Here is a 27,774-nt window from a genome sequence, read left to right as displayed (position 1 = left end):
CTCATGAGACATCACTGAATAAAAATATGTGTATTTTATTGCAGTAAAAGCTAATAATATTATGACATTCACAGTTAAAATGCCACACAGAACGAAGCAAATTTTAAATAAATCAATAAATAAATTTATTAGATTTTATTCAAAATAAATATTTTTTTTATATGAACAGTTAATGTGACATTAAAGCCCTGTTTCTTCTGAACAAAATAATATATAATAAGTGTGAGTGCACTTAATATGAAAGAGCCAAGTTATGGTTGAACAGACATATAGCGCAATTTCCAGTTTTTTGTTTACATTTTGTTTTGATCAGAACGTGTACAATTGCCTCAGTCCTTAAGGGGTTAAAAGGGGTTAATGTATATATTTTCAGTACGCAGCATTAGTGTAAATACATGCTTGCATTTGTGAGTACAGTCTCAGGTCATTGTCATCATGGTTGTCTTTTCCCCACAAATGCACTTGGAAATGTTAAATCAAACCATGTACACTGAAGGAAAAAAGTATTTGATCCCCTGCTGATTTTGAATGTTTGCCCACTGAAAAAGAAATGATCAGTCTATAATTTTATTGGTAGGTGTATTTTAACAGTGAGGGATAAAATAACCCCCAAAAATCCTGAAAAACGCATTTCAAAAAGTTATAAATTAATTTGCATGTCAATGAGTGAAATAAGTATTTGACCCCTTCAACTTAGTACTTGGTGGCACAACCGTTATTGGCAATCACAGAGGTCAGATGTTTCTTGTAGTTGGCTACCAGATTTGCACACATCTCAGGAGGGATTTTGTCCCACTCCTCTTTGCAGATCCTCTCGAACCTTCAGCTCCCTCCACAGAATTTCTATGGGATTAAGGTCAGGAGACTGGCTAGGCCACTCCAGGACCTTTATGTGCTTCTTCTTGAGCCACTGCTTTGTTGCCTTGGCTGTGTGTTTTGGGTCATAGTCATGCTGGAAAAACCATCCACGACCCATTTTCAATGCCCTGGCTGAGGGAAGGAGGTTCTCACAGAAGATTTGACGGTACCTGTCCCCGTCTATTGTCCCTTTGATGCAGTGCAGTTGTCCTGCCCTATTAGCAGAAAAACACCCCCAAAGCATAATGTTTCTATCTCCATGTTTGACGGGGGGAATGGTGTTCTTGGGGGCATAGTCAGCTTTCCTCCTCCAAACACGGCAAGTTGAGTTGATGCCAAAGAGCTCGATTTTGGTCTCATCTGACCACAACACTTTCACTCAGTTATCATCTGAATCATTCATTGGCAAAGAGATGTTCATTGGCGAACGTCAGATGTGTTTGTTCTTGTGCTTTCTTGAGCAGGGGACCTTGAGGGCGCTGCAGGATTTCAGTCCTTCATGGTGTAGTGTGTTACCAATTGTTTTCTTGGTGACTATGGTCCCAGCTGCCATGAGATCATTAACAAGATCCTCCTGTGTAGTTCTGGGCTGATTCCTCATCGTTCTCATGATCATTGAAACTCCACGAGGTGAGATCTTGCATGGAGCACCAGACCAAGGGAGACTGACAGCTATTTTGTGTTTCTTCCATTTGCGAATAATTGCACCAACTGTTGTCACCTTGTCACCAAGCTGCTTGGCAATGGTCTTGTAGCCCATTCCAGCCTTGTGTAGGTCTACAATCTTGTCCCTGACATCCTTGTACAGCTGTTTGGTCTTGACCATGGTGGAGAGTTGGGAATCTCATTGATTGATTGATTGATTACTTCTGTGGACCTGTGTCTTTTATACAGGTTATGAGCTCAGATTAGGAGCACTCTCTTTACAGCTTGTTACCTGTATTAAAGACACCTGGGAGCCAAAAATCTTACTGATTGATCAAATACTTATTTCACTCATTGACATGCAAATCACTTTATAACTTTATTGACATGCATTTTTCTGGATTTTTTTTCTGTTATTCTGTCTCTCACTGTTAAAATACACCTACCATTAAAATTGTAGACTGATCATTTCTTTGTCAGTGGACAAACGTTCAAAATCAGCAGGGGATCAAATACTTGTTTTCCTCACTGTATATTCAGCTTTTTAGAACATATTTTATTGTTTATGATAGCATTTACAAAAAGCACTCAGATAACTACCAGCATTATGAAATGTTTCCCTGTACCCAGCAGCACCATAATTACAGGTATATAAAAAAAAAAAAAAAAAAAAACACATTGTAACATGTTTCCATTATTAATTACTTAATTACTATGATCCTTGTCTTGGGATCTCTTTTTTTCAGCTGACTTTGAAGCTAACATCTTGTTATTTCTATAACTGTTTTCTTTTCTATATTACACTTATACAGTAAGTATTACTGTAAGAACATGATTCTAAAGCAGAGACAGCACTACAAAGGAAAATGTGATAATTGGAACTAGAGATTAACAACTATTACATCTGAAATACTCATTTACAATAAAACGAGCAATCACTAACCATGTACACGGTAAATCAAAGAACATATAAAGTCATATAGCTGCACAGACATCCACATCCACACACCACATCCATATTTGTTTTAATCTGCTGACACATCACATGAAGTTTCATCAAACATGTAATATGTATGGGTAAAATTATACATTATGTGAAGACCCTGATAAATAAAGATAATTTATATAATGCATGTTTATTTATACAACATTTAAACTGATATTCGCAACACCAACATAACCTTGAGGCATTTTACAGCTTTTAGCCAAATATATAGCTGTATTTTTTAACCCCTTAAGGACACATGACATGTGTGACATGTCATGATTCCCTTTTATTCCAGAAGTTTGGTCCTTAAGGGGTTAATGTCCAATTTTTTGTATAGTTTTTGCAAACACAAACATGTTTTGCAGCATTCTGCTTCCTAACTGTGCCTCATCAATCTATATTGAAAATTCCAAAATACTTCCTACATACAGCTTCCTTTCCCCTAACTTGCCGTATCTAATAGCACTGCGGTGTGTGTGTCAGAGCAACTGGGAGAGTTGTAGTTTAGCTAAAGTGCTTCACACAACTCAATAGAACTTTGAGGGCAGGTTGTGGCCAATTCAATAACATTACAAACAATTTTCAACAGCACCAATTAGATAACTAAATCCTAAGTAGAGAAGGTTACCTCCATAGAGAGGTACATTAAGCCCTGACCGGCCAGGATATCAGTGGTTGCCAAGCTGGTGGGTGTGTAAAGGTTGTGGACTGCAGTCTCACAACAATTTTCTGTGGATTAAAATAGGAATAGCATTGGGATGTCTACTGACAAAGTGCAGCACAAGTGATGTAACAGGCAGGAACTCATAGATCTCAGATCTGGACCAATGCTAGCCCAGCACTGTTTGGATTTGTGCATGAGCTGGTGATGCACAATCTCAATGCTCTTTTGGTTGGTCCACCGGACTAGGATAATTCTTGTTGGTTGCAGTAAGACACAGCAGTTGTCATATGAGGCACTGGCGTGATGGAAAACAGTTTCTATCACTTAGGCATGCTCAGATCTCTGTAAATGCTCCCTCAAGCTGCACAAGTCAAACTAGTGGAGGCAGAGAAGGACTAAGATCGGCATAAGTTGGCATTATGGTTTATCATGAGCACGGCCAATCATGCTGAGATCTGTGAGTTTTGTTGGCCAAAGGGACCATTTATTTGTACTTGAAATGAAGTTGTCAGTAGTAAAATAGTCTAACCACCATGTAAAAAAAAAAAAATATATATATATATATATATGTTCCTAGTGATCTCTGCATGTAACGCCTAGGACCTTAGGTATAAGAAGAAAAAGAGGTGTATCCCCAAATAAGCTTATTATTTTGCAATTTTCCCTTGTTGTAATGTAATCATGGGGCCCTGAAGATCAGTGCAAGAGTAAAAGGGATGTATGCTGGGATTTACAGGCAAGATTTAGTTTATCATTGAACAGAGCTTGCCGCTAACCAAATGTACATTAAAATGCCAAAAGGTAACTCATGTAAAAATAACATATTTTCCATCTGTGGTGTAAACTAGACTCTTCTTTCTCCTCAATGGTATGAGATCCACTGGACCTCTATGATTTTGTATCAAATCATGGATCAGAATCCATTGTTATTGAGTAGGCCGCATTTCACTGTTAGGGGGTCCAGTTGACTCTCCATTCAATTAATTAACTTCGTTCAGCAAAATAGGGAACCACTAGGTGAGAAACATGTATCATTTTAGATTGACCACAGTGTTGACTAGCTAAAGAGTGGCACTATACCACTTCTACCCCTGTATATTATGGGATCTAAGTGACCCTGGTTTCATTTTAATCATTAATAATGTATTTAAGAGCTTGTCCAGTGAGAAACCTTTTTATCACTTGCGTATATTAGGGACATTCAATATAACTTTGAATTATTTTGTTTGTGTCTTAATCCAGGGGAATTCTGATGAAGTCACACTGCAGATTGGTTTGCACCAATCTGAAGATCAAAATTAAAGCAAACATTGTCTGAACACAAATTGGTTCAAACTCTTTTCACATATTTAGGAAAATCAGAGAGAGTTTCTTGGATAACTAACAGCCTCTTGACTTAGGAACAACATGTCCCTACATGTACCCTATTTGACTTACTTTATATATTTTATTATATTTGTAATTAAAATGGGTCCAAACAACAAGTTATTGTTGTGTAAATGTTATTACTTTACCTTTACTATTTTAATGTTAATCACATCTGCTTAAAAAAAAAAAGAAGAATGCTAATTGTCTTTCCTTGCTCAAGGAATTAATAGACAACTGAGGTCAGCCAACAGTCAGGTCAGATTTCACATAGTGTTTTGTATGAAAAAAGCAAAGATAATTAACTTTCTGGTTTGTCTTTAGGTGTCCTTCAGAGAGATAAATGTGACATAAAGTTGCTTTTCTTTATCTTATTCTTTAAAACACAACAAATTTGAAGAACAAAAAAAGAAAAAAAACAGGCCTCAATTTAATATTTAATTAAAAAAAAAAAAATATGTATATATTACAATATTTTTTAAAATATTTAAACCTGCATTTAAACAGGGTTTGAATGGTTTTGATTACAACTGTGCTATCGTCAATGCTTTTTAACATTCAAGGCAAATGACCATGCAATCATCACAATCTAGTCCATAGAGACTCTATGCCGAAATGGAATGGAATTGTTTTCAATTGGTGGTTCCTGGAAGGGGCACTATACATGTTGAAACCACTTGAGATCATTGTGGTTGTCATGGTTATAATTACTTTTTTAAGGACTAATAGTTAATGTTGAAATGATACCTATGTATTATTCGAGCCACTATACATGAACTGGGTTTGCCAAACAAAACTACCGGTAATTAAATTTCCCATAAAATGGAGGACTGGCAAAAAAGATACTACAATGAGCTCTAGTAGTTATGGGGCTTACAATGTTCCTTTTAAAGCTAGGCTAATTTAAATACGTAAGGACATTTCATTTTATAGTAGGGTATATGGGTTAGGTTGTTTTGATGACATGGATTAATACTGTTATTTATATCGATAATGAGTGATGGACATGCATGTTTATTTAGATAAATTTGTGCTTGCGTGTGATTTACTAATTATTAATTGCCATATTTTTATAACTCCTATTTTCTTTTCAGTAACCCTATATGTCTGTTTCAAACCAATCAAAATATATCCACACAAAAACCACACTTATTTGTATACTCACATCACCCAAATAGCTATATTTGCCTTTAATGATCATCCTATAAAGTCTTGTACGATTTTCATCTTCAAAGGGCATGGACCCACTCAGTAATATATAGGTGATAACTCCAAGTGCCCACATGTCCACAGCATTACTATAAGATTTTCTCAGAATTATTTCTGGTGCAATGTATTCTGGAGTTCCACAAATTGTCCTCATAGACCAATCTCTGCCTTTGTTTCCAGCTTTTGCTAAACCAAAATCAGTGACTAATATTTTGGAGTCTGCCCCAGGATGGTAGTAAAGAAGATTTTCTGGTTTTAAATCTCTATGTGTTATGCCCAATCCATGAAGATAGTTTATGCCATCTAAGACCATCTGTAGAACCTTGGTTGCATCCCTCTCCGTAAAGGAACCTTTAGCAATGATTCGGTCAAATAACTCTCCGCCAGTCGCCAGTTCCATAACCATGTAAACTCTGTCCTGAGCTTCAAACACTTCAATAAGTTGAATAATGTTATGATGACTAACTCTTCTAAGGATGTTTAGTTCAGATTCACAGACTTCTTTTCCTTCCTTTGCTCTTGTTTCAATCATTTTTATGGCAAACGGCTGTCGAGTGGCTCTGTGCTCAACCCTCACAACTCTGCTGAAACTGCCCCTGCCAATGAGAGCCTTGATATCATATCTGAAAAAGAAAAATACTTATCACTGTCACAAAAATAAACTGTACATTAGTTACTAACCACAAACAATTTAATTTCAAATACTATATCATAATCCACCAAGATGACCTCTTCCAGGATCACACATCATGCTGGCTATCAAGCACCATACAACTGATTTTTCTCTTCTTGGTACTTATACCACCCATGAGTTATTGTCCCTGACCACTCACATATTTTTAAATAAATATATTTATATATGTCTGTAAGTTTATCACTACTTCAGCTGCATCATCTGCCAGTTGTCGAGCATTGTGGACATTTGCAAATTATTGTTCAACTTGAATAGACCTGGTTCAAGGATGTTTGTCCATTATCTGTCACCCTATTGTGTCCCACCTCTAATTGCCTCTCTTTTTTCTCACCTCTCTTCACTCTTTTTCTTTCACTCTCTTTTACCAAGTCATTTCCATTCACACTTCAGGTAGGCATCACCTCTAGTTAATCTTGCTTCCTACTTAATCCGTAATTTTTGTTTTACTTGCCATAACATAAGTTTCTCTTTCTCTCAATCTCTGCTAACACCTATTTACCACCTAGTATATTTTGGTTTCATGGCCTTCTACCTAGTGCCTAACCTTCAGACCTCTTCTATGTGTCACTGATCATCTCCCTCCTCCCCTGACTCTTTTTCTCTTGTTCTCTTGCTATTCCTTACATATTACGACTAGACCCAAACAGTTGATAGTTGATAATTGATGCTGCCTCTCACACATTTTAATCAGCAAATATTAGTAATATGATCCCATGCCTTGTCACATTTTTTTCAATCTAGTCAGTCTAGCCAGTACTAGACATCTCAAGAGCATGCTTTACTCTCTCAGCCCTTCAGATGTCTAATACCTTATATTTTATACTTACACGCTACCAAATTAATAAGAGACACATGCTATTAATTAGATTAAAAGGTGAAGGCTTACAAGATCTGACTACCATGGAAACAACCGTAATGGATAGCTGTCTTGAATTTCTTTTGTTTACAGCAAAACTGCTACCTAGCGACGGCATTCACATTTTACATGTTGCAGTTAAAACCTACCCTTTTATAATAAAAAACATTCTCAATAGTAGGTAACTCTTTAATGAGGTAAAGGGATAAAAACATCTTCAGTCATTTACGTGCCTATGGATAGCAATTAATGTAGGAAAATCAATGCATGGTGCTCTGATTAACAAGATTATTTTTTTTGTTGAGTGACTTGAATTTTGTTGACTTTTAAGACATACAGTCAATTCGCATAATGACAGAAGTGAGAAATCAAGGTGCATAACTTTTACCATATAAATCATGAAAACATCAAAACAATACTTAAAGGACCACTAGTGTGAGGAAATCAAATTGGTTTTCCTGACACTATAATGCCCTGAGGATGCCCCCACCCTCAGGGTCCCCCTCCCGTGGCGCTGAAGGTGTTAAAACCCCTTCAGCAGCTTACCTTATTCCAGCACCAGGCTCCCTCAGTGCTGGTGACCTCTCCTCCCACTCCGACGTCAGCTCCCCCGTCCGACGTCAGCGGAGCCGAATGTGCATGCACGGCAAGTGCCGCGCACATTCAAAGTGTCCATAAGAAAGCATTTCTCAATGCTTTCCTATGGACGCTCTGCGCAATGGAGGCATAACATGCCTCCAGAGTCGCAGATGCGCCTCTAGTGGCTGTCCGGAAAACAGCCACTAGAGGCGGGCTTAACCCCAAATGTAAACATAGCAGTTTCTCTAAAACTGCTATGTTTGCATCTGAAGGGTTAAAACCTCAGGGACTTGGCACCCAGACCACTTCATTGAGCTGAAGTGGTCTGGGTGACTATAGTGTCCCTTTAACACAGTTTATACAATTTACAGTGAGGGGAAAAAGGATTTGATCCCCTGCCGATTTTGAACATTTGCCTACTGACAAAAAAATGATCAGTCTGTAATTTTATTGGTAGGTGTATATTAACAGTGAGAGACAGAATAACAAAAAAAAATGCAGAAAAACGCATGTCAAAAAAGTTATACATATATAGTGAGGATATTCTCAATTTGTAGGTACGTAAATATTGCTGTTGTTGGAAGGTGGTACCTGGGAGCTGAATCTGGAAATGGGAGAATCTGACTATCACTGCATCAAACCTCCCCATAACCAAGGCATTCTCAAATGTGGTGTACGAATAAGCAGGGATCCGAGCATGGCCTGCAGTGGGATGTCTTTCGACATTCCAAATCTGGACATTATAGAGTTCCATACCTGGACTGCTCACTTAGTATTAGATAAGCAAACAGGCAAACCTGGCCTGAGGGACTTCGGTATTCATAGTCAATCTGACTATGGATGAGAAGGCAAAGAATGTGTCTCCAAGTCTACCCACTGCACCGTACCCTGTGAAGTGTTTAGTTAGATGGCCTGAGAAAGTAACATGACATTGTAGTATTCTCTGAAACAGGGCCGGACTGGGAACAGAAAGCAGCCCTGGAAAAAAATTATTTCAGCCCTCTAATTCATTGTGTAATATAGTATGCTTGTATTGTTTATATCTATGCACTTTGAAGAAGACTTTTGTCTTACCTGCAGCCCCTCGCTCTAGATGATCCATGGGTGTTACAGTGCTATAACCACCACCCTCCAGGACGCTCCCTGTCCGTTGTGACTGGCTCTGCTTGGGGACAATTCTTTAAGCAGGGAAACACTCCATGTCAATATCAGCATATCGGCATCAGTGTGTCAATTGTATAATTTCATAAAATATATATATTAAAAGAATGTCCCACATTAATAAATCACACTAGTCCAATGGCACACACACACTGACTACAGAAAAGCTCACTGACACAAAAGAGCTCACTACAGACAAGCTCACCGATAAACACAAAATCTCTCTGACACATGCACAAGCTCACTACAGACAAGCTTACTGCCATACACAAATTCACTGACATTCACTCAAGCACACTGGAGACAAATTCAGTGACAAACACAACCTAACTACAGACAAGCTCACCACACACAACCTCTCTGACCAACACAAGCTTGATAATGACAAACACAGAAGTGCTCTGACCCACACAAGCTTACTGACACACAGAAGCTATCTGATACACACACAAGCACACTACAAGCTCACTGATACACACACAAGCACACTACAAGCTCACTGATACACAAGCACACTACAAGCTCACTGACAAGCACACCACAAGCTCACTGATGCACACTACAAGCTCACTGATATACACAAGCACACCACAAGCTCACTGATGCACACTACAAGCTCACTGATATACACAAGCACACCACAAGCTCACTGATACACACTACAAGCTCACCACAAGCTCACTGATATACACAAGCTCACTGATATACACAAGCACACCACAAGCTCACTGATGCACACTACAAGCTCACTGATATACACAAGCACACCACAAGCTCACTGATGCACACTACAAGCTCACTGATATACACAAGCACACCACAAGCTCACTGATACACACTACAAGCTCACTGATACACACTACAAGCTCACTGATACACACACTCTCTCCCTCTCACACACTCTCCCTCTCACACACTCTCTCTCACACACACTCTCTCTCTCACACACTCTCTCACTGTCAGGATCGGGACAGGGATCCAACACGCAGAGTACAAACAGTAGCCAGATACGTATACCGGACCTTAGAATGGCCGGACTAACGTAAGTAGTACAGTATAGAATGGTCAAAGACAAGCCGAGGTCGAGGGTAACAGAAGACAGGTAAGCGAGAGACAAGCCGAATCAAGGGTAACAGAGATAAGCAGAGTAAGGTAAACAAGCCGGGTCAAAACCAAAAGGAATAATAGAATACACAAGCACTGAGTGACTAGAACAAGCTAGAACCACGACAGGGCAATGAGCAAATGAAAGAAGCTCTGTTAAATACCCTGTTCAGAGCAGTAACCACGCCTCCGAAGCGTCCTGATTGGTCCTGCAGCAATTGACTGACAGGTCGTTCCGGGGGAGTGTCCTGATGACTACTTCCTGCCTAGATGCTGTAAAAGGCAGTCACTCCCTCGCGGCCGGCCTAGCATGACCGGATAGACCGCGGGGAAGGGAGCCATCAGACCGTCTGGATGGAGGAACAGCTAAGTCTCTACCTCTTTCGGAGGTAGAGACCACAGGTACCCTGACAGTACCCCCCCTCTCAGATACGCCCACCGGGCGGAATGAACCGGGACGAGATGGGAAGCGAGAGTGATACGCCCTGCGGAGACGGGGAGCATGAACATCCTCCTGAGGTACCCAACTCCTCTCCTCAGGACCATATCCCTTCCAATCAACCAGATATTGTACTCTCCCCCGGGAGATTCGAGAATCAATAATAGAGTTAACCTCATACTCCTCCTGACCCTCCACCTGAACGGAGCGAGGAGGGGCTATTGTGGAGGAAAATCTGTTACATATGAGTGGTTTCAGCAATGAAACGTGAAACGAGTTCGGGATGCGTAAGGTATTAGGAAGAGCTAAACGATACGCAACTGGATTGATACGGGTCAGCACCCTGTAGGGTCCAATATAACGAGGAGCGAACTTCATGGAGGGCACTTTTAAACGGATGTTCCTCGTGCTCAGCCATACCCTATCACCAGGAACAAAGACCGGAGCCGCCCTTCTACGTTTATCAGCGTGTTTCTTGACCAACATAGAGTTGTGCACAAGGATTTGTCGAGTTTGATCCCACAACTTCCTCAGATTGGCAACATGAACATCAACCGACGGTACCCCCTGGGAAGGAGAATCCGAAGGAAGAATAGACGGATGAAAACCATAATTCATGAAGAAGGGGCTTGAATGAGTAGAATCGCAAACGAGATTGTTGTGTGCAAACTCCGCCCAAGGAATCAAACCGACCCAATCATCCTGGTGTTCAGAAACAAAGCATCGTAAATATTGTTCAATTTTCTGGTTGGTACGTTCAGCAGCTCCGTTAGACTGAGGATGATAGGCAGAAGAAAAGTTTAATTTAATACCAAGTTGAGAGCAGAAGGACCTCCAAAAGCGGGACACAAATTGGGAGCCTCTGTCCGATACAATTTGAGAGGGTATCCCATGTAGGCGAAAAATCTCCTTAGCGAATATCTCTGCCAATTCGGGAGAAGACGGGAGTTTAGGCAGGGGAATGAAGTGTGCCATCTTAGTAAACCTGTCAACCACGGTGAGGATAACAGTCTGTCTTTTAGAGATAGGTAGATCGACAATAAAGTCCATGGCCAAACAGGACCATGGTTTTTCTGGAACCTCCAAGGGTTGCAGGAATCCACATGGAAGCGTATGGGGTTGTTTGGTTTTAGTACAAACTTCACATGCAGCGATGAACTCCTCAATATCCCTCCGTAAAGCAGGCCACCAGAAGTCCTTAGAGATCAACGCGTAAGTTTTGCGAATACCAGGATGTCCCGCCATCTTGCTATTATGTAAACACTGTAAGAGTTCCAGTTGAAGAGCAGGAGGAACGAAATGACGGCCCGCAGGAGTCTGTTTGGGTGCTAGATGTTGCAACTTAATGATCTCGGCCAATAATGGAGAATGAATCCTGAGATTCGTATTAGCAATGATATTGCATTTCGGAACTATAGAAGAAAGAACTGGTTCAGGTACAGTAGAAGGTTCATATTGGCGAGATAATGCATCGGCTTTAGAGTTTTTAGAACCAGGTCTGTAAGTCAGTACATAATTGAAGGGAGTCAGGAATAAGGACCAACGAGCTTGTCTAGAGGATAAGCGCTTAGCCTCCCCAATATAGGACAAGTTTTTGTGGTCCGTCAAAATCGTAATAGGGTGTAGGGTCCCCTCCAACAAATGTCTCCACTCCTTTAAGGCTTTAATGACTGCTAACAGTTCCCTTTCCCCGATGTCATATCTGCTCTCAGGCCCAGAAAATTTCTTAGAGAAGAAACCACAAGGGTGTAACGGTTTATCCACCCCTAACCTTTGAGACAGAACAGCCCCAACTGCTGTCTCAGAGGCATCGACCTCGAGCAAGAAAGGCAGAGTCGTATCAGGATGGACTAGAATGGGAGCCGAGGCAAAAAGTTCCTTGAGAGTCTTGAAAGCACCCAGAGCTTCCTTAGACCAGAACTTAGTATCAGCCCCTTGTTTGGTCATATTGGTAATAGGCGCAATGATAGAGGAGTATCCTTTAATGAAGCGCCTATAGTAGTTGGAAAAACCAATAAACCTTTGGATAGCCTTGAGTCCTTTGGGCAAGGGCCAGTCTAAAATAGATTGAAGTTTTACAGGATCCATTTTAAAACCTTCCCCAGAAATCACGTATCCAAGAAAGTCTACCTGAGACTGATCAAAACTGCACTTCTCCAATTTGCAATATAGACCATGTTGCAGCAGCTTGTGTAATACCTTTCTGACCTGTCTATGGTGAGTCTCAATCTCCTTAGAGTGTATTAGTATGTCGTCCAGGTAAACAATAACACAATCATGCTGAAACTCCGTAAGTACCTCATTAATCAAATCTTGAAATACTGCAGGAGCATTGCATAGTCCAAATGGCATAACAGTGTATTCGTAATGGCCATACCGGGTATTGAATGCCGTCATCCACTCGTGACCTTGCTGGATTCTCACCAAATTGTAAGCCCCTCTGAGATCTAACTTGGTGAAGATTTTGGAGCCCTTAAGACGATCAAATAACTCGGTAATCAGTGGGATAGGATAGGCATTTCTGACAGTTATTTTATTCAAGCCTCGGTAATCGATACAAGGTCTCAGCGTGCCATCCTTCTTCTTAATGAAAAAGAACCCAGCCCCGGCCGGAGAAGAAGACCTCCTGATGAATCCCTTTTCTAAATTCTCCCGAATATACTCCTCTAGAACCGAGTTTTCCTGAACAGACAAAGGATATACATGGCCCCTCGGAGGCATAGTGCCGGGTAGAAGCTTAATCTTACAGTCAAATGACCTGTGTGGAGGCAAAGAATCGGCATTCTTCTTGTCAAACACTGCCCTTAAGTCTAGGTAAAGGTCTGGTATTTGTCTTTCTGTGGACTGAGTAGGATTCTCCGGTATGTTAATATTAGCTAATGGAGAAACCTTGCACAAACACCGATCCTGGCAGCCCTGGCCCCACGAGAGTATCTCTCCTAACTCCCAATCGATAATAGGGTTATGTTTTTTCAACCATGGGTACCCCAGAACTATGGGAACGGAAGGAGACGAAATGAGCAGAAGAGATAAATTCTCCACGTGTAGGATACCAACATTTAAATTAATGGGTATGGTCTCACGAAAGATAACAGGGTCTAGTAGTGGTCTACCATCTATGGCCTCAACGGCCAAAGGTGTCTCCCTTAGCTGGGATGGGAAATTGTTCTTACTAGCAAAGGCTTGGTCGATAAAATTCTCAGCAGCACCGGAATCTATCAATGCCATAGCCCTTACTACTTCCTTCCCCCAAGTTAAGGAAACTGGTAGCAGAAGCCTGTGATCTTTATAATCAGGAGTAGAGGACAAAATAGAAACACCCAAGGCCTGTCCTCTAGAGAGACTTAGGTGCGAGCGTTTCCCGGGCGGTTAGAACAGTTCGAGAGTAAATGACCCTTGGCTCCACAATACATACACAAACCCTCTCTTCTCCTGTGCTGTCTTTCCTCCTCAGAGAGGCGGGTATACCCTATCTGCATAGGTTCAGTAAGCAAAGATATCGTGGAGTCAGGACTTGGAACAGCGGGAGCTAACCTAAAAGAAGGTCTCTGGTTCCTCTCTCGAGTGTTCTGTCTCTCTCTTAGACGTTCATCTATACGAGAGATGAACGAAATTAAATCCTCTAAATTCTTAGGGAGTTCTCTGGTAGCAACCTCATCAAGGATTACATCAGATAGGCCATTCAAAAATACATCCATATACGCCTGCTCATTCCACTTGATTTCTGCCGCCAGAGACCTGAACTCTAGTGCATAATCCACCAGTGTTTGGTTCTCCTGTCTCAGGCGCAACAGTAATCTGGCTGCATTAACCTTTCTACCTGGAGGGTCAAATGTTTTTCTAAAAGCAGCTACAAATGCGTTATAGTTATAAACTAATGGATTATCGTTCTCCCATAGTGGGTTGGCCCATCTCAGAGCTTTCTCAATGAGTAGGGTGATAATAAATCCTACTTTTGCCCTATCTGTAGGATAAGAGCGAGGTTGCAATTCAAAGTGGATACTAATTTGGTTTAAAAAACCACGACACTTCTCAGGAGCCCCACCATAGCGTACTGGGGGGGTAATGTGAGAAGAAGCACCCACTGTGGCTACCTCTAGACCTGAACCGACAGGAGAAACAGGGGTATTACGTATCTCCTCTGGTGGGTTATTGGCACAAGCTAATAGAGCCTGTAGCGCCAGCGCCATCTGATCCATTCTGTGATCCATGGCTTCAAACCTAGGATCAGGAGCAGCCAGCTGACTGTTTGTACTTGCAGGATCCATTGGCCCTGTCGTAATGTCAGGATCGGGACAGGGATCCAACACGCAGAGTACAAACAGTAGCCAGATACGTATACCGGACCTTAGAATGGCCGGACTAACGTAAGTAGTACAGTATAGAATGGTCAAAGACAAGCCGAGGTCGAGGGTAACAGAAGACAGGTAAGCGAGAGACAAGCCGAATCAAGGGTAACAGAGATAAGCAGAGTAAGGTAAACAAGCCGGGTCAAAACCAAAAGGAATAATAGAATACACAAGCACTGAGTGACTAGAACAAGCTAGAACCACGACAGGGCAATGAGCAAATGAAAGAAGCTCTGTTAAATACCCTGTTCAGAGCAGTAACCACGCCTCCGAAGCGTCCTGATTGGTCCTGCAGCAATTGACTGACAGGTCGTTCCGGGGGAGTGTCCTGATGACTACTTCCTGCCTAGATGCTGTAAAAGGCAGTCACTCCCTCGCGGCCGGCCTAGCATGACCGGATAGACCGCGGGGAAGGGAGCCATCAGACCGTCTGGATGGAGGAACAGCTAAGTCTCTACCTCTTTCGGAGGTAGAGACCACAGGTACCCTGACACTCACACACTCTCTCTCACACAATCTCTCTCTCACACACTCTCTCTCACACACACTCTCTCTCTCACACACTCTCTCACACACTCTCTCTCTCTCACACTCTCTCTCTCACACTCTCTCTCACACACACTCTCTCTCTCACACACTCTCTCTCACACACTCTCTCACACACTCTCTCTCTCTCACACTCTCTCTCTCACACTCTCTCTCTCTCACACACTCTCTCTCACACTCTCTCTCTCACACTCTCCCTCTCACACACTCTCTCTCTCACACACTCTCTCTCTCACACACTCTCTCTCACACACTCTCTCTCACACACTCTCTCTCTCTCTCACACTCTCTCTCTCACACTCTCTCTCACACACTCTCTCTCACACACTCTCTCTCACACTCTCTCTCACACACTCTCTCTCACACTCTCTCACACACACTCTCTCTCTCACACTCTCTCTCTCTCACACTCTCTCTCACACACTCTCTCTCACACACTCTCTCTCTCTCACACTCTCTCTCACACTCTCTCTCTCTCACACTCTCTCTCACACTCTCTCTCTCACACTCTCTCTCTCTCTGTTTCAGTATCAATCATACATTAAACTGTCCCTGGCAGTGTGGATTCTAAGTTCAGTGTGAGGATCCTTCATGAGGTGCTTCCTCTTCCTGTGTGAAAGTTTACCAGGCTGAGGCTGGTGGGCGGAGCTCCAGTGCAGGGGCTGGATCCTACCAGACAGGCCGTGCAGAGGAGCTGGCAATGTGGGAGAGACTCTCTCTCCTCCCTGCTGCAGCTGGCTGCCACCTCTGACTGTTTAGCAGGCCCCTCGGTAATTGTCTGCCCCCGCCTCCAAACAAAACCTCACAGGAGGGAAAAATGTGTCAAATGCTGCACTGCCGGCCCCAAGTCCACCGGCCCACCGGGAAATTCCCCGGTATCCCGGTGGGCCAGTCCGGCCCTGCTCTGAAATAAGAAACAAATGAGCAGAACAACCATTTTAATTCAGTACTTTTGCGACAACTATTTTCATTAAGTACTTATGCGACAACCATTTTCATTCAGTACTTATGCGACCCAACCAGCAAATATGCAGATGCTTCCAGGAGTGTAAATCATGTTTTACTGACTGGATCATGGGTGCATTGTTGACTTTACACATCAACTTCAGAGACTGAGTGATTTTAACACCTAAATTCTTGACAAACTGTGTTCTCTGGGCATAATTAATAGCGGACTGCAATTCTGTGGGCAGAACTGTGGAATTTGAATCGAAGCCGACAATCTAAGGTTCTTTTCTACTTTTTCTGGCCGCGTGAACAGATGCCGGTGAGTTAAAATGCTGTTAAAACTTGCTATTTCCAAAAACTGTTGTGGGAGCTCGTCTCCTATGTTTCTTTCTTCATTCACGTCCTTTCGCACCCCCCCAGACAAATATACTTCCAAAGAAAAAATCTATCTGCTTCTCAATATTATAATACAGAAAAAGGGTGTGCTGTGCACAAAAAATGTGCAATATTTCTTTAAAACACTCTGGTGCTTATGTCCATTCACAGTCTCTGTCTTATAAGTGTAATATTACTACATACACTGGTGTAAATACAAAAAAGTACAAAAGTGCAAATACCACTGATATCCCAGTGCTATAGTGAAAAAAAAAAAAAGGGAAATAGAATAAATAAAATAAACGGAGCACATACAATACCCAGCTGTATATACCCTGGATCAGGTTTCTCCGAATTATATGTACATATGTATGAAAAGCAAAAAGAGATACATAGTGTAACAGTATTACAAATTATAATATGGAGACAATATATTTAGATGTACTCACAAGTGGAGAGCAGATGAGTCTGCTCTAACTGTATCCGCTTTATGTATGCTTAAAGCCAAGGATCACAAGACGGCAGCAAATCGGGAAAAATACTCTTTAATTCCAGCAAATCTTCACAATTTAAAAATCTCCAAAGTGGTGTCACTTAGCTCCCTCAGTCCTTCTCTGGAACGTATTCCATTCGGTATGGCTGCCGGCTAGCACAATACCGCAAACACTTCCTGGAGGCGGAGCCTAATGACGTAACCACGGGATGTGCGTGATGACCCATTTCGCCACAGAATCAGCTTTTCTCAATATTACACTGAATGACCCAGCTGATGAGTTGATGAAGGCCAATGATATGACAATGAAAGAAAATAAGAATGTATATCCTGACTTCTCATTAAGAGCTTTCCATGTACTCCCAAAGTAGGCTTTTTTTTCCTCATTATCACTTCTTCAAAAATGATAATACATTCTCAATAGTGATGTCCCGAACGGTTCACTGGCGAATAGTTCCTGGCGAACATAGCTTGTTCGCGTTCGCCACGGATGGCGAACATATGCGATGTTCGGTCTGCCCCCTATTCATCATCATTGAGTAAACTTTGACCCTGTACCTCACAGACAGCAGACACATTCCAGCCAATCAGAAGCAGACCCTCCCTCCCAGACCCTCCCACCTCCTAGACAGCATACAATTTAGATTAATTCTGAAGCTGAATTCTTTTTTTTTCTTTTTTTTTGTATTATTTTTTTTTCTGTGTTTGTGTTTATTATACATTATCCTCCATAGCCAGTAACCTGTGTTTATTATACATTATACCCCATAGCCAGTAACCTGTGTTTATTATACATTATCCCCCCATAGCCAGTAACCTGTGTTTATTATACATTATCCCCCATAGCCAGTAACCTGTGTTTATTATACATTATCCTCCCATAGCCAGTAACCTGTGCTTATTATACATTATCCCCCTCCCATAGCCAGTAACCTGTGTTTATTATACATTATCCTCCCATAGCCAGTAACCTGTGTTTATTATACATTAATCCTCCCATAGCCAGTAACCTGTGTTTATTATACATTATCTCCCCATAGCCAGTAACCTGTGTTTATTATACATTATCCCCCATAACCAGTAAACTGTGTTTATTATATATTATCCTACCATAGCCAGTAACCTGTGTTTGTTATAAATTATCCTCTCATAGCCAGTAACCTGTGTTCATTATACATTATACCTCCCATAGCCAGTAACCTGTGTTTATTATACATTACCCCCCCCCCATAGCCAGTAAACTGTGTTTATTATACATTATCCCCCCGATAGCCAGTAACCTGTGTTTATTATACATTATCACTCCATAGCCAGTAACCTGTGTTTATTATACATTATCCCCCCATAGCCAGTAACCTGTGTTTATTATACATTACCCCCCGCATAGCCAGTAACCTGTGTTTATTATACATTATCCTCCCATAGCCAGTAACCTGTGTTTATTATACATTATCCCTCCCATAGCCAGTAACCTGTGTTTATTATGCATTATCCCCCATAGCCAGTAACCTGTGTTTATTATACATTATCCCCCATAGCCAGTAACCTGTGTTTATTATACATTATCCTCCCATATCCAGTAACCTGTGTTTATTATTCATTATCCTCCCATAGCCAGTATCCTGTGCTTATTATACATTATCCCCCTCCCATAGCCAGTAACCTGTGTTTATTATACATTATCCCCCATAACCAGTAACCTGTGTTTATTATATATTATCCTACCATAGCCAGTAACCTGTGTTTGTTATAAATTATCCTCTCATAGCCAGTAACCTGTGTTCATTATACATTATACCTCCCATAGCCAGTAACCTGTGTTTATTATACATTATCCCCCCGATAGCCAGTAACCTGTGTTTATTATACATTATCACTCCATAGCCAGTAACCTGTGTTTATTATACATTATCCCCCCATAGCCAGTAACCTGTGTTTATTATACATTATCCCCCCCATAGCCAGTAACCTGTGTTTATTATACATTATCCCTCCCATAGCCAGTAACCTGTGTTTATTGTACATTATCCCCCATAGCCAGTAACCTGTGTTTATTATACATTATCCCCCCATAGCCAGTAACCTCTGTTTATTATACATTACCCCCTATAGCCAGTAACCTGTGTTTGTTATACATTATACCCCCCATAGCCAGTAACCTGTGTTTGTTATAAATTATCCTCTCATAGCCAGTAACCTGTGTTCATTATACATTATACCTCCCATAGCCAGTAACCTGTGTTTATTATACATTATCCCCCCGATAGCCAGTAACCTGTGTTTTATAACCTGTGTTTATTATACATTATCCCCCCATAGCCAGTAACCTGTGTTTATTACACATTATCCCTCCCATAGCCAGTAACCTGTGTTTATTATACATTATGCCCCCATAGCCAGTAACCTGTGTTTATTATACATTATCCCTCCCATAGTCAGTAACCTGTGTTTATTATACATTATCCCTTCCATAGTCAGTAACCTGTGCTTATTATACATTACCCCCCACATAGCCAGTAACCTGTGTTTATTATACATTATCCTCCCATAGCCAGTAACCTGTGTTTATTATACATTATCCCTCCCATAGCCAGTAACCTGTGTTTATTATGCATTATCCCCCATAGCCAGTAACCTGTGTTTATTATACATTATCCCCCATAGCCAGTAACCTGTGTTTATTATACATTATCCTCCCATATCCAGTAACCTGTGTTTATTATAAATTATCCTCCCATAGCCAGTATCCTGTGCTTATTATACATTATCCCCCTCCCATAGCCAGTAACCTATGCTTTTCTCAATATTACACTGAATGACCCAGCTGATGAGTTGATGAAGGCCAATGATATGACAATGAAAGAAAATAAGAATGTATATCCTGACTTCTCATTAAGAGCTTTCCATGTACTCCCAAAGTAGGCTTTTTTTTCCTCATTATCACTTCTTCAAAAATGATAATACATTCTCAATAGTGATGTCCCGAACGGTTCACTGGCGAATAGTTCCTGGCGAACATAGCTTGTTCGCGTTCGCCACGGATGGCGAACATATGCGATGTTCGGTCTGCCCCCTATTCATCATCATTGAGTAACCTGTGTTTATTATACATTATCCTCCCATAGCCAGTAACCTGTGTTTATTATACATTATCCCCCATAGCCAGTAACCTGTGTTTATTATACATTATCCTCCCATAGCCAGTAACCTGTGCTTATTATACATTATCCCCCTCCCATAGCCAGTAACCTGTGTTTATTATACATTATCCTCCCATAGCCAGTAACCTGTGTTTATTATACATTATCCCTCCCATAGCCAGTAACCTGTGTTTATTATACATTATCCCCCATAACCAGTAACCTGGGTTTATTATACATTATCCCTCCCAAAGCCAGTAACCTGTGTTTATTATACATTACCCCCCCCCCGCATAGCCAGTAACCTGTGTTTATTATACATTATCCCCCAAAGCCAGTAACCTGTGTTTATTATACATTACCCCCCATAGCCAGTAACCTGTGTTTATTATACATTACCCCCCGCATAGCCAGTAACCTGTGTTTATTATACATTATCCCCTATAGCCAGTAACCTGTGTTTATTATACATTATCCCCCCATAGCCAGTAACCTGTGTTTATTATACATTATCCCTCCCATAGCCAGTAACCTGTGTTTATTACACATTATCCCTCCCATAGCCAGTAACCTGTGTTTATTATACATTATGCCCCCATAGCCAGTAACCTGTGTTTATTATACATTATCCCTCCCATAGTCAGTAACCTGTGCTTATTATACATTATCCCTCCCATAGCCAGTAACCTGTGTTTATTATACATTATCCCCCATAGCCAGTAACCTGTGTTTATTATACATTATCCCCCATAGCCAGTAACCTGTGTTTATTATACATTATCCTCCCATATCCAGTAACCTGTGTTTATTATACATTATCCTCCCATAGCCAGTATCCTGTGCTTATTATACATTATCCCCCTCCCATAGCCAGTAACCTGTGTTTATTATACATTATCCTCCCATAGCCAGTAACCTGTGTTTATTATACATTATCCCTCCCATAGCCAGTAACCTGTGTTTATTATACATTATCCCCCCATAGCCAGTAACCTGTGTTTATTATACATTATCCCCCATAACCAGTAATCTGGGTTTATTATACATTACCACCCGCATAGCCAGTAACCTGTGTTTATTATACATTATCCTCCCATAGCCAGTAACCTGTGTTTATTATACATTATCCCTCCCATAGCCAGTAACCTGTGTTTATTATACATTATCCCCAATAGCCAGTAACCTGTGTTTATTATACATTATCCCTCCCATAGCCAGTAACCTGTGTTTATTATACATTATCCCTCCATAGCCAGTAACCTGTGTTTATTATACATTATCCCTCCCATAGCCAGTAACCTGTGTTTATTATACATTATCCCCCCATAGCCAGTAACCTGTGTTTATTATACATTATCCTCCCATAGCCAGTAACCTGTGTTTATTATACATTATCCCTCCCATAGCCAGTAACCTGTGTTTATTATACATTATCCCCCATAGCCAGTAACCTGTGTTTATTATACATTATCCCCCCATAGCAAGTAACCTGTGTTTATTATACATTATCCCCCCCCATAGACAGTAACCTGTGTTTATAATACATTATCCCCCCATAGCCAGTAACCTGTGTTTATTATACATTATCCCCCCATAGCCAGTAACCTGTGTTTATTACACATTACCCCCCCCATAGCCAGTAACCTGTGTTTATTATACATTATCCTCCCATAGCCAGTATCCTGTGCTTATTATACATTATCCCCTCCCATAGCCAGTAACCTGTGTTTTTATACATTATCCTCCCATAGCCAGTAACCTGTGTTTATTATACATTATCCCTCCCATAGCCAGTAACCTGTGTTTATTATACATTATCCCCCCATAGCCAGTAACCTGTGTTTATTATACATTACCCCCCATAACCAGTAACCTGTGTTTATTATACATTATCCCCCCATAGCCAGTAACCTGTGTTTATTATACATTATCCCCCATAACCAGTAACCTGTGTTTATTATACATTATCCCTCCCATAGCCAGTAACCTGTGTTTATTATACATTATCCCCCATAGCCAGTAACCTGTGTTTATTATACATTATCCCCCATAACCAGTAACCTGTGTTTATTATACATTATCCTCCCATAGCCAGTAACCTGTGTTTATTATACATTATCCCTCCCATAGCCAGTAACCTGTGTTTATTATACATTATCCCTCCATAGCCAGTAACCTGTGTTTATTATACATTATCCCCCCATAACCAGTAACCTGTGTTTATTATACATTATCCCCCCTATAGCCAGTAACATGTGTTTATTATACATTATCCCCCCCATAGCCAGTAACCTGTGTTTATTATACATTATCCTCCCATAGCCAGTAACCTGTGTTTATTATACATTATCCCTCCCATAGCCAGTAACCTGTGTTTATTATACATTATCCCCCCATAGCCAGTAACCTGTGTTTATTATACATTATCCCTCCCATAGCCAGTAACCTGTGTTTATTATACATTATCCCCCATAGCCAGTAACCTGTGTTTATTATACATTATCCCCCATAGCCAGTAACCTGTGTTTATTATACATTATCCCCCCATAGCCAGTAACCTGTGTTTATTATACATTATCCCCCCATAGCCAGTAACCTGTGTTTATTATACATTATCCCTCCCATAGCCAGTAACCTGTGTTTATTATACACTATCCCCCCATAGCCAGTAATCTGTGTTTATTATACATTATCCCTCCCATAGCCAGTAACCTGTGTTTATTATACATTACCCCACCCCCCCACCACCACCATAGCCAGTAACCTGTGTTTATTATACATTATCCTCCCATAGCCAGTAACCTGTGTTTATTATACATTATCCCCCATAGTCATTTATCGTTGGACCTAGGCAGCATGATGTCTAAGCCGGCCCAAAGAGTGAGTGAGTGAGTGAATAATATAATATATATGTTCAGAAACATATTAGTAATATATGTCAATCGGGTTCATGCAAAGAGGGTGAAAAGGTATTAAAGAACTTAGTGCATCAAATTTACAAAGCCAAACTTTTAAAAGCTTTCCTCATTTCTTTCTCGGGATGAGGAATATATCAGTTGTAGACTGAGGATTTCCATCTGCTCAATCTTTTAATAATATGCACTGGAGTGTCAGTGTTGAAGGAGACCGAAGCTGCCCCTATTCTAAATGAAAGACCCGAGACATCGATACAACCAGGGGCGTATTATCCGCGAGGCAAACAAGGCATTTGCCTTGGGCGGCATTTTCCAGGGGGGCGACAAAAAAAGGCGCCCCCAAACGCCCAGGGCAAATGCCTTGTTAGCCTTGCGGCTAACTGACATGCCGTCTGGGCGGGCGGTCTGCTGGGCAGTGCTGGTGGGCGGGCGGCCGGCCGGCGAGGGAGCACTTCCTCTGAGCTGTCTGCTCAGCTCCCTCGCGCGCCACAGAGTGAGGCTGGGAGCCGGAATATGATGTCATATTCCGGCTCCGCCTCCAAGCCTCACTGTGCGGCGCACGAGGGAGCTGAGCAGACAGCTCAGAGGAAGTGCTCCCTCGCCGGCCGGCCGGCCGCCCGGCCGCCCGCCAGCACTGCCCAGCAGCCACTGGCCCACCAGGGAGAAATAGGACCCTCCCCCCAGCATTCCCAAAGGTAAAAAAAAAAAAAAAAAAACGTGTTAAATATGTGTCTGTTAGTGTATGTCTGTATGTCTGTTAGTGTGTGTGTGAATGTCTGTTAGTGTGTGTGTGAATGTCTGTTAGTGTGTGTGTGTGTGTGTGTGTGTGTGTTAGTGTGTGTGTGTATGTCTGTTAGTGTGTGTGTGTGTGTCTGTTAGTGTGTGTGTGTGTCTGTCTGTTAGTGTGTGTGTGTCTGTCTGTTAGTGTGTCTGTGTATGTCTGTTAGTGTGTGTATGTCTGTTAGTGTGTGTGTGAATGTCTGTTAGTGTGTCTGTGTATGTCAGTGTGTGTGTGTATGTCTGTTAGTGTGTGTGTGTGTGAATGTCTGTTAGTGTGTCTGTGTATGTCTGTTAGTGTGTGTGTGTGTGTGTGTGTATGTCTGTTAGTGTGTGTGTGTGTGTGTATGTCTGTTAGTGTGTGTGTGTGTATGTCTGTTAGTGTGTATGTATGTTAGTGTGTGTGTGTGTGTGTGTGTTAGTGTGTATGTCTGTTAGTGTGTATGTCTGTTAGTGTGTGTGTATGTATGTCTGTTAGTGTGTGTCTGTTAGTGTGTGTGTGTGTCTGTTAGTGTGAGTTTGTGTGTATCTGCTAGTGAGTGTGTGTCTGTTAGTGAGTGTGTGTTTCTGTTAGCGAGTGTGTGTTTCTGTTAGCTAGTGTATGCGTATCTGTAAGTGAATGTGTGTGTGTGTATTTAGAAGGCAGGGCGGGGGAAGGGTGGGGGTGGTGCGGGCGGGGGGAAGGGTTGGATGGGGGTAGCGCGGGCGGGAGGGGGGCGCCTGAGTTATGTCCTGCCTAGGGCAGCACAAAACCAGGATACACCACTGGATACAACCCAATCTTAGGAGTAGTGTTCTGATGTAGAAGATGAATTTAGCCGTAGTCAGAGGTATTCAGTGAGAGTAGTGGTGAAATGTGTGTTGCATGACTGAGTGTGGGTAAGTAAGAGTCAAGTATTTTAACTGGGCACTAGTGCTAGGTGGGATAAAGTGGTATAGCGGATGGATGAGTAGTTTAGTTCGTTTTAGAGGTTTGTAGAGAATGTATATAGGGATCATGATTTTTAGCGATATCCAATATTTTTAAGGTGGTCTCAAACAAACATAAAATGCTATATAAAATTTGTGGGAATATCGAATAGTCGTGTACAGTAAATCAGAGAGGGCTCAGAATATCGAACCATCGATCGGTAACCTGCATGAAGAAGGGGGTCTATCTGTTTTATTAAATACGTGGTAATATGCTTTTAATGGGATAGGACGTTAGGAAAGGTGTGTGATTGGGACCGACCTGGCTCCTAAGCTTGAGCCGCGCGTGGCTGGATCACTACTGCCTCCACACAAGCCGCATGCGGCTTGATCTCCTCTTCTGACTTAGCCGCGTGCACTGACCGCAGTGATCGGTCACATGGCCCGCCTGGCACTAGGAGCACGGCTCGAGTCACGAGTTCGCTCTTAAAGGGGCAGTAGGGGCCAAAAGTTGATTCAACGTTTTGGGGGCGTAGGCATGACGTGGGCCAATCAAATGTTAAAGGATATTTAAACTTCCCTAGCCCTACCCACTTTGTCCTATCGTGGTTTCTGTGTCAGTACCCTTTAGTGCGTTTCTTGACCTATTTTGTTTATTTTGGTATTGACCATGGCTTTGTTCTTGACTCTGAATTTATCTTTAACCCTTTCCTGTCTTGTTTGCCCGTGTGACTGATTACCATCTACCTGACTCTGGCTTGTTCTCATTTTCGTAGTCTCTCTGTTACCATGGCCTCGTCTCGTTTCTGATTACACTTTATCTCTGTCTGACGTTTAGTCTGGCCATTCTAAGTCCAGGTAATAAGTTATATCCTAGTCTTGTCCCTTGCTATCCGAAACTATGCGTGTTGGGGTATTACATCATGACATTATGATAGGACCATGGGCCCTGCAGGTTTAGGACAGCAAATGGCCTCCTATGAGGCAAGATTTTATGAACAGGATCACCGTATGGACCAGATTGCCCAGGCCCATCGGACACTTTTGTCCAGAAATGCTTATTTGGCCCCTGAGACACTGGTATGCGTACCATCTCAACCCGTACCTCCCATTCCAGAGGCATCTATCCTGACTAGAGATGTCCCAAATAGTTCACTGGCGAATAGTTCCTGGTGAACATAGCTTGTTTGCATTCGCCACGGATGGCGAACATATGCGATGTTCGGTCTGCCCCCAATTCGTCATCATTGAGTAAACTTTGACCCTGTACCTCACAGTCAGCAGACACATTCCAGCCATTCAGCAGCAGACCCTCCCTCCCAGACCCTTCCACCTCCTGGACAGCATCCATTTTAGATTCATTCGGAAGCTGCATTCTTTTTTTTTTGTATTATTATTATTTTTTTTATTTTTTTTAGACAGAAGTGTGTTATATTTGAGCATGCTAGGCTGAACGTGCGTATATCATGGCTAGTTGCACTGAGGGTATGAGTATATAGCAGTACATTGTTGTGAAAGATGGCTGTCATGTTTAGGGTGTAGCTTGCACGTTATCAACTGTGTATTTATATCAGCAGCTCCACCACTAGTTATAAATCAAGTGTGAGTCGCCCCATGAGATGAGACTAGTGAATAACATGAATGGTTAAGGTAAAGGCATGTAAGGAACTACGACTATAAACTCTTTAGGAGGTGAAATAATGACATGTTTAAACGCTTGCTACTTTACGATTAGTTAATGTGCAGAGAGTAGTGATGTCGCGAACACAAAACCGGGCGAACCGCCATTGACTTCAATGGGCAGGCGAATTTTAAAACCCACAGGGACTCTTTCTGGCCACAATAGTGATGGAAAAGTTGTTTCAAGGGGACTAACACCTGGACTGTGGCATGCCGGAGGGGGATCCATGGCAAAACTCCCATGGAAAATTACACAGTTGATGCAGAGTCTGGTTTTAATCCATAAAGGCATAAATCACCTAACATTCCTAAATCACAATGGATATGGATTGACACCTGACATATGAAATATTGATACCTTGACATATGAATTGACACCTGTCCTCAGAGACCCTGATACACACTGACACAGAGCAAAATAGGGACTTTTCCCCCTACATAGGGTCAATTGGCAGATATGGATTGACACCTGTCCTCAGAGACCCTGATACACACTGACACAAAGCAGAATAGGGACTGTTCCCCCTACATAGGGTCACTTGGCAGATATGGATTGACACCTATCCTAATGATCCCTAATACACACTGACACAGAGTAGAATAGGGACTGTTCCCCCTACATAGGGTCACTTGGCAGATATGGATTGACACCTGTCCTCAGGGACCCTGATACACACTGACACAGAGCAGAATAGGGACTGTTCCTCCTACATAGGGTCACTTGGCAGATATGGATTGACACCTGTCCTCAGAGACCCTGATACACACTGACACAGAGCAGAATAGGCACTGTTCCACCTACATAGGGCCACTTGGCAGATATGGATTGACACCTATCCTAATGATCCCTGATACACACTGACACAGAGCAGAATAGGGACTGTTCCCCCTACATAGGGTCACTTGGCAGATATGGATTGACACCTGTCCTCAGAGACCCTAATACACACTGACACAGAGCAGAATAGGGACTGTACCCCCTACATAGGGTCACTTGGCAGATATGGATTGACACCTGTCCTCAGATACCCTGATACACACTGACACAAAGCAGAATAGGGACTGTTCCCCTATATAGGG

The 27,774-nt window shown here is 41.8% G+C and overlaps 1 protein-coding gene across 1 annotated transcript in view; it reads right to left on the bottom strand.

Annotated features, from left to right (window-relative positions):
• The window catches only part of PSKH2 (protein serine kinase H2), an 84,349-nt gene that overhangs the window by 5,211 nt on the left and 51,364 nt on the right, over positions 1–27,774 (bottom strand). Inside the window, exon 2 of the mRNA XM_063450340.1 lies at positions 5,686–6,352. Within this exon, the coding sequence (XP_063306410.1) occupies positions 5,686–6,352 (667 nt within the window). The remainder of the gene's footprint in view (positions 1–5,685; positions 6,353–27,774) is intronic.

Source organism: Pelobates fuscus, chromosome 4 (assembly GCF_036172605.1).
Source record: "Pelobates fuscus isolate aPelFus1 chromosome 4, aPelFus1.pri, whole genome shotgun sequence".
NCBI lineage: Eukaryota > Metazoa > Chordata > Amphibia > Anura > Pelobatidae > Pelobates > Pelobates fuscus.
The sequence above is the reverse complement of the archived record's forward strand: the minus strand, read 5'-3'. Positions and strand labels throughout refer to the sequence as shown.